This window comes from Cyprinodon tularosa, unplaced genomic scaffold (genome assembly GCF_016077235.1).
Source record: "Cyprinodon tularosa strain WSP-4 unplaced genomic scaffold, ASM1607723v1 ctg73, whole genome shotgun sequence".
In the NCBI taxonomy this organism is placed as follows: domain Eukaryota; kingdom Metazoa; phylum Chordata; class Actinopteri; order Cyprinodontiformes; family Cyprinodontidae; genus Cyprinodon; species Cyprinodon tularosa.
Window position 1 is genome coordinate 1,389,798 of NW_024039485.1, and position 14,244 is coordinate 1,404,041.

A 14,244-nucleotide genomic window follows, 5' to 3' on the forward strand; every position below is an offset into this window, starting at 1 on the left:
ATTATATATTCAGAGGAAAGTACATTTTGCACCTTTTTCTGTAGACATTAAGGTCTTTAAGTCTGAAGGAGGTGTAGGAAGAAACCTTGAAGTCCAGTCTGAAGTTTTCTGAGTCTGCTGTGACTTAGTATTAGTAGCTTTTTGTTGGCTGACATTTATGTTTTATATATCTTTGTTTTAATAGATCTTATGTTACATTCTTTTTCTATTAAAAATGTTTTAGATTTTTCATGCAGGATGCTAACATAATCAATATTGAAAAACAAATGCTTTAAAAATATGTATCTAATAGTAATGTAACTTTGTAATATTTAGGATTAGTTGAGAAAAGAATGTTTTAATCTAATCTGACATTGTGACTGAACCACATCCTTTCAACAATAAAAAAAAAAACACACAAGTTTAAAAATACACACAGCAATAGTTTTATGAATAGCAAGCAGGTAGGCAATCTAATTTTAGCTTACATTTAAAATATCTTCAAATGTAAGGCCTCTACCCTTGAGCAGTACTGGAAATAGAAACATTCATGACTTCATCATCAAAATAATGTCTCTGCTTCTGCCTCTTTAGAGGACTGGTTCTGTTGTTTATTTGTTATTAAATTATCTCCCATTAATGAGGCTCTGATAAAAGATCTGAGTGAAGATTAGATCTGGGATATTGAACATTAATGTTGAACAGTGTCTATGAAATAATTTACAGTCTTTGTGATTGTGTGTGTCTGGCAGATTGCTGGAGGAAGGGAACTTGGAAGCAGCAGAAGAAGAGAAGCAACGAATTGAACAGCTGCAGAGAGACCGACGGAAAGTCCTGGAGGAGAGCAATGTGGCACATCAGCCCAAATTTTTCAGGTAGCCTAATAAACTTTTATTTAACCAAATAAAACTTTTTCAGAATCAAAACCTGCATGATTTTTGTGGATAATTAAATTTTACTAAATTGATTCCAAATATTTTTATGTTATAAATGGATGACATAATAGGCAGCTACATGGTTTTCTTAGGTGAAAACTAAACCAAGATTATGCTGAGTTGCGAGATGGGATTGTGTTATGACAAATTGGCTTTAAAAAGGACTCTTGCTGTCTTAATGAAGACTGGGTCAAGTTGTGATTATTTGCAGTTAAAATTGGTAATACAATGAAAAAAAAAAAAAGCATCGGTAATAGGTCAGGGAACGGTAAATCGTCCTTAACTAACTTGTACTGAAATTGACACAATCAGATGTTACTGGATGATTAACCAAACATCAGGCAGTTTTTTTTTTATAAAACTACTGGTAAGATATCAACAATGACGTCATACACACTCCGCTTTGTTTTTAAAAGATATAAATATAAAAAAATATAACCGCAGGTGTCTGGGGGACAGTGATTCGCCTACATGTTATGAACGCTTGCGTACAATAAATTATAATTTATGAACAGTTTAGTTTGTGCCTTCAAGTCGTAGCCAATAGGAAGACGTTACTTGAATATAACCTAACGGAATATCTTCAGAACAGCTCCAAATGACACCAAACTCATATGACTGAGTAGAACATGATGTAATAACGTAAAATCAAGGGCCCAATGTAAAAAAAACGGTGTTTCCCTTTAACTCAAGATCACGAGGAGCTGCTGTGGAGGTGACACACAAGGGTGTGGCTCCTCTGCAAACTGCTAAGGAACATTAAACCACATATTAATGGAGGATTATCTGCATATTTAAACTTGTAGGTATGGTTTTTGAAGTGTATTTATTAAAAAATAAAACTGTAAATGTAATTTTTCCCCAGTTCTTCATTTTAAAAGTCATCACAGCTATTCGCTGTATGATCACACTGACCTGTGGGAGAAAATATTCAAATAAATTGTAATAAGCCTGGAATGAACTTCAGTTATCCCCACAATTAATGTACTACTCAAAATAACACTGAAATTGTATTTTAAACCAAGATGAACAGTTTGTGCTATCTGAAAGCAGAGATTTTTACTGAAAGCAAAAATAGCTAATTCCTTAAAATCATTCCAATAGTTAAAGAAACATAAAAATCTGAGCCGCTTATCTAGACACAATCACATCATCATAATTATCATCTGATTGTGATGTCATCTCCACAGGAAGTCGAAGGAGGACACCTGGGTGAGCAACAACACGTACTGGGAGCTGAGGAGCGATCCGGGCTTCTCCCACATTGAGTTTCCCAAACTGTGGTGACCTCAGAGCTGTTGTCTCGACACACACAGCCGCCACTGTGATCCAGGCTGGTTCTGGTGATGTCTGTAGCCCACTCCCACCCCTGCACATACTGTTTTCTATACTGCAGCTCATTCCAGTTATTGCCTTAATAAAGAGTGCATATCTGTGTTGCATAAACATGTTTATGGAATCATTCAGAAGGAATGTGTTTTGAAACTTTCACCAACATTTCTGCATCTTTTATGCTGTGGCTTCTAAAAAAAAAAAAAGGACAAATTTAAATCAATCATTTACAGAAATCTAGCTTGAAAATGTTAAACTTAGGATTCTGTCTTCTCATGGACATTCTCTACCTCGGAGAAAAACTAGCCTTGATATATCAGTGGTTGTGTGCACACGTTTGTTCTGCATCGCCTAATGCCTTACTAGTTGTATTTGGTTTAGTTTGTGCATTGCCTAAAAGTCGCTGTTTTGTATGGATATGCAAAGGAAAATGTTAAACTGATGTTTATATTCTCACTGTGCTGAGCACATCTTTGATTGTCATGAAGAATATACCTATTAGCTTTTACTCTGTGAAGGCCTGTGCAATTATTATACAAGAAGCAGTAGCAAATGTTCATTCCAATCACTTGTTCCCACTTTATCCATTGCACTGGGTTTGGGTTCCAAAACTGTCTATATACAATGTACAAGAGGGGGTAAAGAAATATAATTCTCTCTTTTTGTCAAGTTATGTGGTATATAAACTTGCAAAACACATTGGAGACTAAACCTTGGACCAAAAATAATTTTAGCTTTGTTGTCTCATAAAAAATAAAAAAAATTTGATTAATTTGGTGTTAATGTGACCTGTTTTTATCACACATCTCTACGCATCATATTGCCTTAGAACTATGCTAATTCCTTGCACTTTTCCTCGTATGAGTAACAGCCAAATTTGATTCAGTTTATTGGAGAAGTGCCAATTAACAACATATGCCACATCAAGGAGCTTTACAGAGACAATTCAATCAGACCTGTGAAACGTTTTAATCAAGAAAAAAACAGCTTATTATATTAAGTCATTGACTTGCAGGACCTGCTCTTCCTGGATGAGCTTGCGTCATTTTTACTGATATGTTGTTGACTCTCCTGCAATCCCTCACGCCGAGCATGCATTAAGCATCTGCCGAGGCTGACTGAGGTTAGATGCAGACATACAGAAAGAAGCAGATATACAAATGATAGCTTTTAACCTGCTCCACAGGTGGCCTGGTCTATGAGAGACACAGCCAGGCAGACAAGCTCTGAGACAGTTCCCATGCCAGATGATGAAAGAGAGCACACACAGTTTTCAGTAAAAGGAGAAGCCCAGATCAAGCTACTGTTGTGATACTGTAAGATGTTTATTGACAAACCTGGTAGGGGTGGTAAATATCTTATTTAATCAGATATTATTCAGACTGTCATATTGTTTATGAACACATGCCCTACTGTTTGTGTGTTGATATGAAGTACAACACCAATATTTCGCACCATTACATCTGCCAAGAAACGTCCTAGTCCATAATTGCAAAGGGGGCCACTAGGTGTCAGTGACGGGTCCCCTAAGAGGTCAGGGGCCCCTAAGCAACTGATATTTATGCCATTGGCTGACTCTCTGGTTTAGGGAGAAACACAGCTGTTGACCACGTTCATCTGAACAGGAGATGATTATCAGAGTGAGTCACCTGGTTTAACAGTTCAGTCCATCCTCAATGATAAGCAGGATCAGCCGATGCGCTGCCAAAGAGAAGCGGCCCCGAGCCGTCCAGAGCATCCCTGATGCAGCAACCCCAGTGAGCAAGCATGACTCGGATGCAGGACAGGGACTCAGATCAGACTGGAGTGGTACTGGAATCCAGGAGTCCGCAGTCCGCTCATGCGTTCAGATCCACTCAGGAACGGACAGATCTGGTTCCAGGAATCCACCAGAGCGTGAAGGCAGGTTCTGAGTCCCGTGCGTCGAGGCAGAATCCAGGAGGAGTCCAACCGTGATTCAGGCAAACAGATCAGGCATAGACAGACAGACTAGAGAATAAACTCCTCACTGGAGCATGAACCTTAATAGAAATAACTAAAACTAACAAAAGGCAAACAGGAAACAAACATCAATGAAAGCAACGATTTCGCCTTGATAGCTGGGCTGGAACGAATATAAAGCAGAACCTACAGGTGGATGAGATCAGAGCGGATTAGGAACTGAGCAGCATTAGGCAGGTGAGTGAAATGAGCAATTAAGGCCAGCTATCAGAGCAGATCATGGCAACTGTGTACAAAGAGGAAAAGGAAACATGGTTAAAAACAATATCACAGTTTAGAATGGATTTTGTGTTTGTGAACCAGTTTATCTTGAAGAATCTGTGATCAAATTAGTTTTTCACTAATTTAGAGGGATTGCAATGTTTTCAGACCAATTCACAATGCACAACCATGAGGGGAATAAAACATTATTTGGCCAAATAATGTTTCATTAAATGATTTGCTTAATCCTTAGTTAAATGATTCTTTACCCTCTTTGAAATTGCTAGCAGTGAATAGACATCAGGATTCCACTAAACAACTCTTGGTCATAATTTGGTTATCGAAGTGTAATGAGCATATAAGAAAGCACATGAACACTAATGTCATATCAGTGTTTAAACTCTTAGTGAAATAAAGCTTGTCCGAGCTTCCGCAACAGCTCAAACAACAGTGATCCATCCTATTAGCTTTGTCTTTACTCATCAGTAAACACATGAAATGATCAAAATCATCAATAGACATATTGTTTAACAAGAATCTGTCCCTAACTCTGCCAGACCTTATATCTCTGTTCCTGTCCATTTTGGAAGGTTTGAGGAGGGGGGCTTTGTTCCATGCAGCCTAAACCAAGGGAACAGCTTCTTCAGGAGACCCTCCCCTACAGTCCTGCTCTGTAAGAGCAATGTGTTACATAAAGTCTGTTTTGCAGCAGTTTGGTTCTGAAATGTCAGCCATCATGATCTAGCCTTGATCATTCTGCAGATCTGGGGCTGGCTCCATGGTGTTGTCCTCTTCCAATGTGAACCCACAGAAAGACAGAGAAATCCTCTGTGCTGAGGTTTTTACTGTTCTTACCTCTGACAAGGCACACTTCTGTGGGAGGTGTCTTGAGAAGCAAATTGGGGGAAGTTTTGCAGAAGCTTTGAGAGGGCAAAAGCACTGTGGAACAAAACTTCACCCTCACCACAAGTGAAAATGTTATGGTGAAACATGAGCATTGGTCCTCAATGTCCCAACACTACTATGACAAGAAAAGCAGGGAGAATATAAAGTTATGGACAAATACTGCAGGATGGGAGAATAGTGATAGAAAAAAGCAGAATGAGGAAAAGTGGCCTCCAGCAGCCTAAATTTATAGCAGAATAAATATAGAAAACAGCTCAGGATAACCAACTATTTTGGATGAGGTATGAGAAAGGTAGGGCAAAGGCAGAACCAAAAAAAAAACATTGTTTCAGAATAAATGATCCTGGGGCAGTTCAATCCACTCCTCTGTCTCATGTGACAGATAAACCTGACATACTGCATACATTGTGATGTGGAATGAAGAAGCCACATGCTTTTCTGGGTTTTTACAAATTGGCTTTAATATTTCTATTCAGAATCTGATCCCATTGACAAAACCCTTACCTTCACTGGGCGACTAGTTGGTGATTAAAGTCTTCCAGTTTCAATATGAACACTACCTTTCGATATAAACCCCCAGGTCTCTCATCTAGCAAAATTTAAAATGTTGTACAGAAATAGAAAGACAATCACAATACCTCAAACATAGCAAGATGACACCATCACCTTAAGCTGACAGGCTGAGCAAGGAGGAGCTGCAAATATATATAGCTCAGGTGGGGAAATAGATCTCCTATTGGATGTGTTGTTGTTTTTTGGGGGGAAGTGGCAAGTAACAACCATATGGAATTTACCCCGATCCATGCAGAAGACACAGTGAAAAGAAGACTAATCTGATCAGTTAAGAGCAAATTTAAATATATGGCCTGATGCAGCATGTTATTTATGTTGGAAAAAATAAGATATAATCTGTAAAACCCTCTGAACAAACCATTCCAAAACAAGGTGGTAGCAGTGGGGGATGCAGAAGCTGATGTGGGATGGTCGGCAAATGGATGGATCAAAATAAAAAGAAGTCCTGGAAGAAGTTCCCAGCTTAAGGCACAAATGTTCACTATCCGCCAAGTCATTAACCCTAAACACACAGCCAGAGATGAAATAAAGTGGTAAAGCTGCTTTTTTTGGAGTATTATATATATATATATAACTTTTTTTTCTTTTATTATAAAACATCCCTAACACTTGCTGCTAGATTTGCCACAAAAGCTTCAGTGACTGAAGTACAATAGCAGAGAATATTAAAACAGATGCACCTCCAATATTTATGTACTTATGTTTGGCATTTTTTTAAGAAATAAATAAAAAATGTATGCCCTTTTCCTACATTTTCCAGGAATTCACAACTTTCTGTTGTGAATTCCTTTTAGATTAAATCTAGATTAAATTCCTGGATGTTGGTTGTGACATAACAGAATATGCTAAAGTTCAAGGTGCATATTCACACATTTTCAAGGACCTGTTCGTGATGCAACTCTTTAAGATAAGCCTATACGATGGGTGTGGCTGACAGGTGAAAGATCCTCTGCTGACTTGCATCACTGTGCTTACAGGAAGAGTTTTCCTGCACCTCCCCTGTCAAAAACAATGTTTTTGGACAAACATTAACAAAAACACTCGACTCCATTCACATGAAATTGAGAAAAAATACATAACAAGCAGAGAAAATTGGTTCAACTTTAAGAGCAGTTATTTGACACTGACAGAGAAATTGTGTGAGTATTTTGCTTAATAAACAGCTTTACACGTTGTTGGTTGTTGAAATGCTGCTCTGGGGACCAAAGGTCAAGAAGGCTGGCCAATCAGAAAGCCTGTAAGAGCAGTAAAGTTTATCAGGGTATAGCGACAGAATGGAGTCCCATCCAAGGTGTTTCTTCACCTCCTGCCCACAGACTGGATGGATGGATGGATGGATGGATGGATGGATGGATGGATGGATGGATGGATGGATGGATGGATGGATGGATGGATGGATGGATGGATGGATGGATGGATGGATGGAATGACCACAGGGAAAATGCTTCATCTCAGGTGGAGAAAGTAAGAAGAGGATCAGATGGTCTTTAAATACAGAAAAGAGAAGAAAAAAATTTGAAAACAGCTCAGTGGATGATGTGCACTGAGTATTCATATAAGCAATAAAGAAACTGCATAAATACAGATTAATATCCTGCATAAAATGGAAGTTTAGTATAAAAGCATGTAAGCATGATCTAAATATTCTTGGACATTTTAAAAAAATGTCAGACCATTTTCAAATTTTCCATGGACTAAATTAAACGTGCACGTCTTTCTTAAATATAGTAATGATAATAATAATAATAAAGCTGGATATATCTCAAATAAATGCCCACCAGGTGAGAGCAGTAGGAGGAACCTAAATTGTATTGTATGCATATAGAACTATCTTCAGCTAAAATTTAGAGTTTCAGAAGAACACTCAATGGACTACACAATAAAAAGACTGATCTTTCAGATACTTTTTTGTTTGTTTGTTTTTATAAAACAGGCTAAACATAACTAGCTATCCAGGATATCACACAAGAAGAATAACAAATTTAATACATTCTCAGTTCAGAGTGAAAAAAAGAAATTGACTCTATTATACATTTCCTCAAGAAGCTCCAAATCTGAGCACCTACCTCTCAACATCTGCAACTGGCAATCAGAGAGAGTTAAGAACATTAGGGTAGTAGGAATGTTGATAAAAAAAATATCCATCAGAGATTAAAGAATGTGTTACAAATGTCATTCCTTATCCTCCTCAAATTCTGCAAATAAGGAGATATTCTGTTAGTGACTGCATCTCTGTATGCTCCAAGTGCTGCCTTATGACCTGAGAGAGGACCCTGCAGGAGACAGTGAGGGGAACAGTCCCAATGCTGAACATCTGTTAAGATTATGCTCTTTGTTTTATTTTCTGGTGGGATTTATGTTATATACTCAGTATCTTGATCTTAATACTGATGTTAACACTGGAAACTGATGTAACTTCATTGTAATGCTTGCAATAGTGTGTGATGACAAAGCTTTTAGGTCTTTGTCATGTTTCTATTTATTTTTACACTTACGTCTGTCTCATTTTGTTTCCAGCAACATAAAAAGGTATTTACCAATCATTAAAAACAGACATTGAGTGGTTCCCACCAACACTTTAATTTTGCTTTCTTATGACTCCTGAATGATCCTAAGAGTTCTTGGACAAAACATGGTAGGTTAGCCAAGGTTTCCCAAAATTATATTGAATCTCATGGATGTACAATACCTTAACATGAAATATTGGGACTGTTAGATCTCATCAGAGTTGTTTCTCTTTTGTTCTTAAATGTATTCTGGTTAATTCATGATTTAAATGAAGTTTATATATATATATATATATATATATATATATATATATATATATATATATATATATATATATATATATATATATATATATATATATATATATATATATATATATATATATATATAAAAACTGTTCTGATTTCATAGTAGTCTTTACCAGTAGTCGCCACTAGATGGTGCCGAAGCTCAACATGACTAGAAAATCTGGAAAAATCAGAATGTTAACAGTGATTATTATAATCAATATATAGTTAACATTTTTTGTTCAATAAGAACACTAAGAGGTAATTGGATAATGTTTGATAAGAAATTACATGTTTGCAAATGATATCACACATTTATTAGATGCTATGACACTGGCACAGGGTTTTTCATAAGAAGTAGTGGCTTCCTGTGCAGAGGGCGGGGCATCTTCATCTGCTTTGTCCAAAACAGACTGAACCACTGTGAGCCCGGCTAAACACCTCTGATCTAAGGTAACAAAACTAGCTTTAAATTAAGGGGAGGACGTGTTTAGATGTTAATTAATGCTGTTTTAATGATAAACGGTACAGGAAATTGAGCTTTTGTTTGATGCTAGGTGGTTTTAGCTACTTTAAACGTTGAACTAAAGTATTTAAACCGGGTTTTACTTTATTCAAGTGTGAGGAGAAGTGGGCGGAAGTAGGGTGGATTGACAGGTGGAGTTATGACTGACGGATAACAGGAATACATTTTCTTTCACTTTCTCCAGGTATTTAGAAATGTTCGCCACAGCAACCAAAAACTTTGTGGAGGAGGTGGACGATGGAGGCCTGCTGATCCCGGTGTCCCACCTGAACGACTCCATCGCTGTGCTGACTGTGGTGGTGAAGCGGAAACGTTTCTGGTTCTGGCAGAAACCAAAATATCTTCCAACCGACTTCACCCTGAACGACCTGCTGACGGGGGACACGCCCATAACGCCAGGTAAACCTCACCTGTTTCATCTGAGCATCTGCTTGTAGGAAGATGGCTGCAAATCTGACCTTCTGAAGTGCCTTTACAGTTGTGCTGGAGACAGACTTCATCAAATACAGCGGCACCTTTGGAGACAACATCGAGGGGAACGTCAATGCTAAGCTTGTCAAAGCAAACGTGAGCATAGGGGGTAAAGATTCCTCTAAACTCCAGTCATCCTTTGGCAGTTTGAAGAAAGAGGAAGTTGAGGTTCAGAAGCTGCTGCGAGACTCCAAAGACAGGTCAGCTCCACCAGCAGAACCTCCCTTAAAGATCTCTAACAGCAAACCTGATCTTTGCTCAACCATAAAGATTCAGGTCCAGTCAAATATTAACATAAAGACTTTCTGAGAGGTTTTAATGTCAATAACATCTTTTCAGAGAATAATACATTGAAAGTACAGACCACTGAAAGGGATGCTTTTATTTAAATCAGCAATTCCTGACAATATTCCATTATGTTTTGTGTTTCTGTTTTAGAGTGGTGGACATGTCCCACTCTCTGATCCAGCAGATCAAAGAAAAACAGAAACAGGTTCTTTGCATCGTGAAGGAGCGCATCGTGACCACGCAGCCCTGTTCAGTCATCGAGGAGGTGCAGCAGGGCGGGCAGTGCGGAGGGAGCCTGAGCCCCAAAATATCTAAAGTACAGTAGAAGAAAACTTATCACAAACACATGCTTACACTTTCTTAACCTGACTTTATGTTGTGTGATGCATTTGTACACTGAGTTCCTCTTTTAGTTTGAACCAACATAAAGTAGGAGTTAGGTTTCAGTTCTGCACGGAACTGGGAGCATTACTAAACTATTGGGCGAAAGGAGCTTTACACTGTTCAAGGAAACAGCGTCATTGATTTATCCAGTTTGGTTTGCTTCTTGTTTGTATTGTCCAGCTCAGTCCTCCCTCTCAGCATGCTAAATCTTAAAATTCCATTTACAGGATTTCCAAATCTGGAATATTGTTGAAAGAGGGAGATAATACCCAGATTTTATTCTTCTTCCAACTGGCTACATGAAAATAATCTGTATTTCTAACATTTATTGCAATCCGTGTTTTCTTGTCACCCTAATGCCACTCATCCGTCCACCTAATTAGACTAAAAATCATAAAGGCTGAAAATCTTAAGTCAGGAAGTGTGTCGGAACCATGTCAGCTGCTGCTGGGAATATTTGGGAGTAGAAACAGTATTTTAGTCAGAATTATGATATTGCAGTTGTTTTGTTATGGGTGTCAGTTGGCTTTAATAAGTCAACTCATCAATGCATGTTTTTCTGAGCATCCTGCTGCCTTGTTATCTCTCCACTAGGTGGCGCTGATGGAAAATGGAAAATTGAGCAAAGACAGCAATGTAACAATGGAGATCCCCACACACACCACTATAGCCTATAGCCTGATAGAGCTGGAGATCAAGCAGGACGGGCACTTTGGTGACAATCCCTTCCATTTTTATAGACTGACTTTTGTTAATTTAATAAGGCATTAAAAAGATCGACTGAGTATTCCAACTGTTTTCCACAGGGTTGTGTGTGATGTCAGGCACCACTGGAGGGTTTGAAGTAGACGGCCATGTTGAGAAGCAGCTGCCGGGCGTGTCAGCAGCACCAGAGGCCTCAGAGAGCCATCTGCTTCAACAGGGTAAAACTAATGTTCTCTTTTTTTTTTTTTTACACACTGAAGAAATCAATAATAATTGTTGCATAAAACATCTTTCTGAAGATGTAGGATTATAATAACATGGTAATTATAGTTAATTATGCAGCCAAACGCCTTAAGTTATTCCTCATTTCTTAATGGTTGGATTAAAGCTGAGACTTATCTGGCCTTGAACAAGACGTGCTCTGGCTTTAAAGGTTCTCTGCACAGTAACTTCTCTTTTCTGATCAGGGGTTGCTGGCTGTGAATGACAGGAGGCTGAAAACTAAAGGAGATAGAGATTTTACTACAGTGACCTCCCAGATTTTGGAACTGTCTGCATTCTAACTCGGGATTCGTGGATTCGGTGGTCTTACTTGACAGCTGAAAACTTTTTGCACTATCCATTGGTCTTATTTTGTTCTTCTGAAGCACTTTGTACTATTTTTTCTAAAGATGTTACATAAATAAACATTTATTTACTCAGTCTTTGCACTTATTTTCAGCCAAAAGCCAGACTTTTTAAGGTGTTGGTCTGTGTTGACTCACAATGCGTTCACTACTAGCAGCCTCCATCTAAAGCTTTGTCGGGCTCTTGTACTGCCTTTTTATGGCATTACTTCTCCAGGTTATTTTTTTTACTCCTCACAGTATGTTGCTATAATCAGGTACAAGACTTGTAAGAGCAACAAATAATGTAGCTAAGGGTTACAGAAAACATTCAGTTATAGATTGTTTGATTAAAAACAAGAAAGTCTGGTTCCTTTAAAGAAAAGAATGAAGAAAAGTGGCGCTGCAAGGCTTTTGTGCAGCCCTGTAGTCAGATGCAACACATCCTGTTAAGGTCCTGGGAAAGGCATAAGTATAGTGATGTGTCAAGTGTTTTCCTTTAATCATTCGGGGTATTCAGGCATCTGTCATATGGGCTGCTTATTTTTCTTCTCAAAGCTTAAGCATTAAATTTCCAGGTTTTGTTTGTTCCGCTACTGTTTAAAGTAGCTAAAAATTTAAAGTGAAATTATTTTAAAGTGTATACTCTTTTGTCATATTTAACAGCTTTATTTTGTGCTTGATACGTCTTTGTAAAATAAGTGCTGTAAATGTGTTTCTTTCTCCTTAGAACTGCAGAAACTCGAGGATCATTTCCTGCTGCTTTCTGCCCTTCCACCTTCCACCAGGTCGTCTCTGCTCCAGCACATAACAGAGCTGATGCAGGACCCGGCAGCTATCGGGGCACTCCAGAACGCCGTAAGAGACGCACAAAATGTCCTCGGTTTCTTTAACTAAATCAACACGGTAGATAACAGTGGATGCATGTTTTTGTGACAGCTGGAACAGATGTATCAGGATAAAAAAACAAACCTGGATGCTGGATTAATAGAGTCTCAGCAGCAGAAGATCCAAGCAATTCTTGAGGTGCTGCAGCAGCAGTCTAGCGCAGAAGATTCAGCTAGGACATCCATCCTCACTGCATTGCATCTGACTACCAGCGCTTTAGAAGGTAAGAAAGGCCTCCAGTTTGAGAAGGAAAAAAAATACAAGTCTGATCATATTTTTTTTGACCTTGTTAATTAAATTCTTCCAGAGATGTCAAAGGATTGTCTCCCGGTTTTAAGAAAATGTAGTAATCCTGCAACCCTGCAGGCTCTGGAACTACTGGTTAGTGACGATCATTCTACACACATTAGTGTTGCAACTAACTCAGATTACAAACTATATTACTCATTCTTACCTTGCTTTTCCTATGTACGGTCTAGGTGCAGTGTGCATCAGGAAACTCGAAGCCGGCTCTGAGCAGCGCAGCTCTGTCAGATGACGTCTATGAAAGGGCTGAACACCTGTTTGCCTCCTCTAATGTATCTCTAAGCAGAGGCGGCGATGTGGTACAGGCCGAAATCAGGAAGGAGCCAGGAAAACGCCCTCTATTCCTGTGCATCGCCATTAAAAGTCTTGCCTCTTTGGCCCATGACTGATCCAAATTAACCCTCTACAGTATGCTGGATCAGAAGGATTTGTGACTGAATTGTTTTTGAGGGAAGATTGAGGGTTAGAGGTCTTGATCTATAAACTAATATGTTCAAACACAATGTTTATCTCCTACAGAGAAGCACTAGCTGATAACTAAATGTGTTCCACCTTTTTCAAAGAGAAAAACATGACCCATCTCAAATAGCTTTAGATAGTTATTTTCCTCTTCTATAAGTATTAAATATTACATTTAATCGTTTTAGGTTTTGACTGTTCTGCCTAGAACACTTAAGGCTGTTTTTTTAAGTACCTCACTAAGAAATGTGTTGGATACAATAATGTCTGTTATTTACAAGCACAGAAAAACAATGTGTCAAGTGGAAGTGAACCGACTCAAAAATAAAACCCTTAATTATTTCATGATTTTATGTTTAGTGTTAAGTTTGTGTTCATACTCTTAATTAAAACCAAGTGAAAAAAATCACTAATTAGTGAAGTCTGTGATTTAAATGATGTATAAACACAGCCCTTGTGTGAAGGTCTCTAAAGGTTTGTTGGTAAATATCAGAGAATGGGTTAGTTTTAAGGATAGATTCTAATCAATCTTCATTAAAAAAAAAAATGGAAAGAATAAGGAACAGTTGAAATCCTAACACATGGGAGGAGTAAGAAGATATTTTCCAGAAGCTGGCAGGAGCTTCAGACGTGTTAAAGACGTGAGACTGGGAAGAAGATTAAGACCAGACCAACAGTAGAATAAGTTGGATTACAGCAGGTTTAGACCGACTGCAGACATTCATCCAGTGGGTTACTCCCTTTTACACAACTTAAAACCTGATATTAACAACATCCTCCATCAAATCAGACTTTATCCAAATAATGGAAAATTCATATATAATTTTTTCTACTTCACATTTAGTCCAAACACTTAGTCTCACATAAAATTACTTTGCAGATTTGAAATA

General features: G+C 38.1%; 2 protein-coding genes across 3 annotated transcripts in view; both read left to right on the forward strand.

Annotated features, from left to right (window-relative positions):
* The window catches only part of osbpl3b (oxysterol binding protein-like 3b), a 61,409-nt gene extending 58,688 nt beyond the window's left edge, over positions 1-2,721 (forward strand). For both annotated transcript variants that reach the window (XM_038269420.1, XM_038269421.1), the window contains 2 exons: positions 732-854; positions 2,105-2,721. In XM_038269420.1, coding sequence (XP_038125348.1) covers positions 732-854; positions 2,105-2,201 — 220 coding nt within the window. In that variant the 3' untranslated portion in view covers positions 2,202-2,721. The remainder of the gene's footprint in view (positions 1-731; positions 855-2,104) is intronic.
* A 6,343-nt stretch (positions 2,722-9,064) lies between these two features.
* On the forward strand, positions 9,065-13,763 carry gsdmeb (gasdermin Eb). Its single transcript, XM_038269489.1, has 10 exons — positions 9,065-9,175; positions 9,433-9,647; positions 9,727-9,919; positions 10,158-10,323; positions 10,986-11,106; positions 11,198-11,314; positions 12,432-12,559; positions 12,641-12,812; positions 12,897-12,970; positions 13,069-13,763. Exons 2-10 carry the CDS (start codon positions 9,443-9,445, stop codon positions 13,282-13,284), a joined length of 1,392 nt encoding a protein of 463 aa, XP_038125417.1. The 5' UTR covers positions 9,065-9,175; positions 9,433-9,442; the 3' UTR covers positions 13,285-13,763.
* Positions 13,764-14,244: the final 481 nt, after the last annotated feature.

Coding starts and splice junctions, on each gene's coding strand:
- gsdmeb (XM_038269489.1), top strand. CDS start 9,443: ATGTTCGCCACAGCAACCAAAAACTTTGTGGAGGAGGTGGACGATGGA. Junction 10,324..10,985: donor TGAGCCCCAAAATATCTAAA/GTACAGTAGAAG, acceptor TCTCTCCACTAG/GTGGCGCTGATGGAAAATGG. Junction 12,560..12,640: donor TCGGGGCACTCCAGAACGCC/GTAAGAGACGCA, acceptor TTTTTGTGACAG/CTGGAACAGATGTATCAGGA.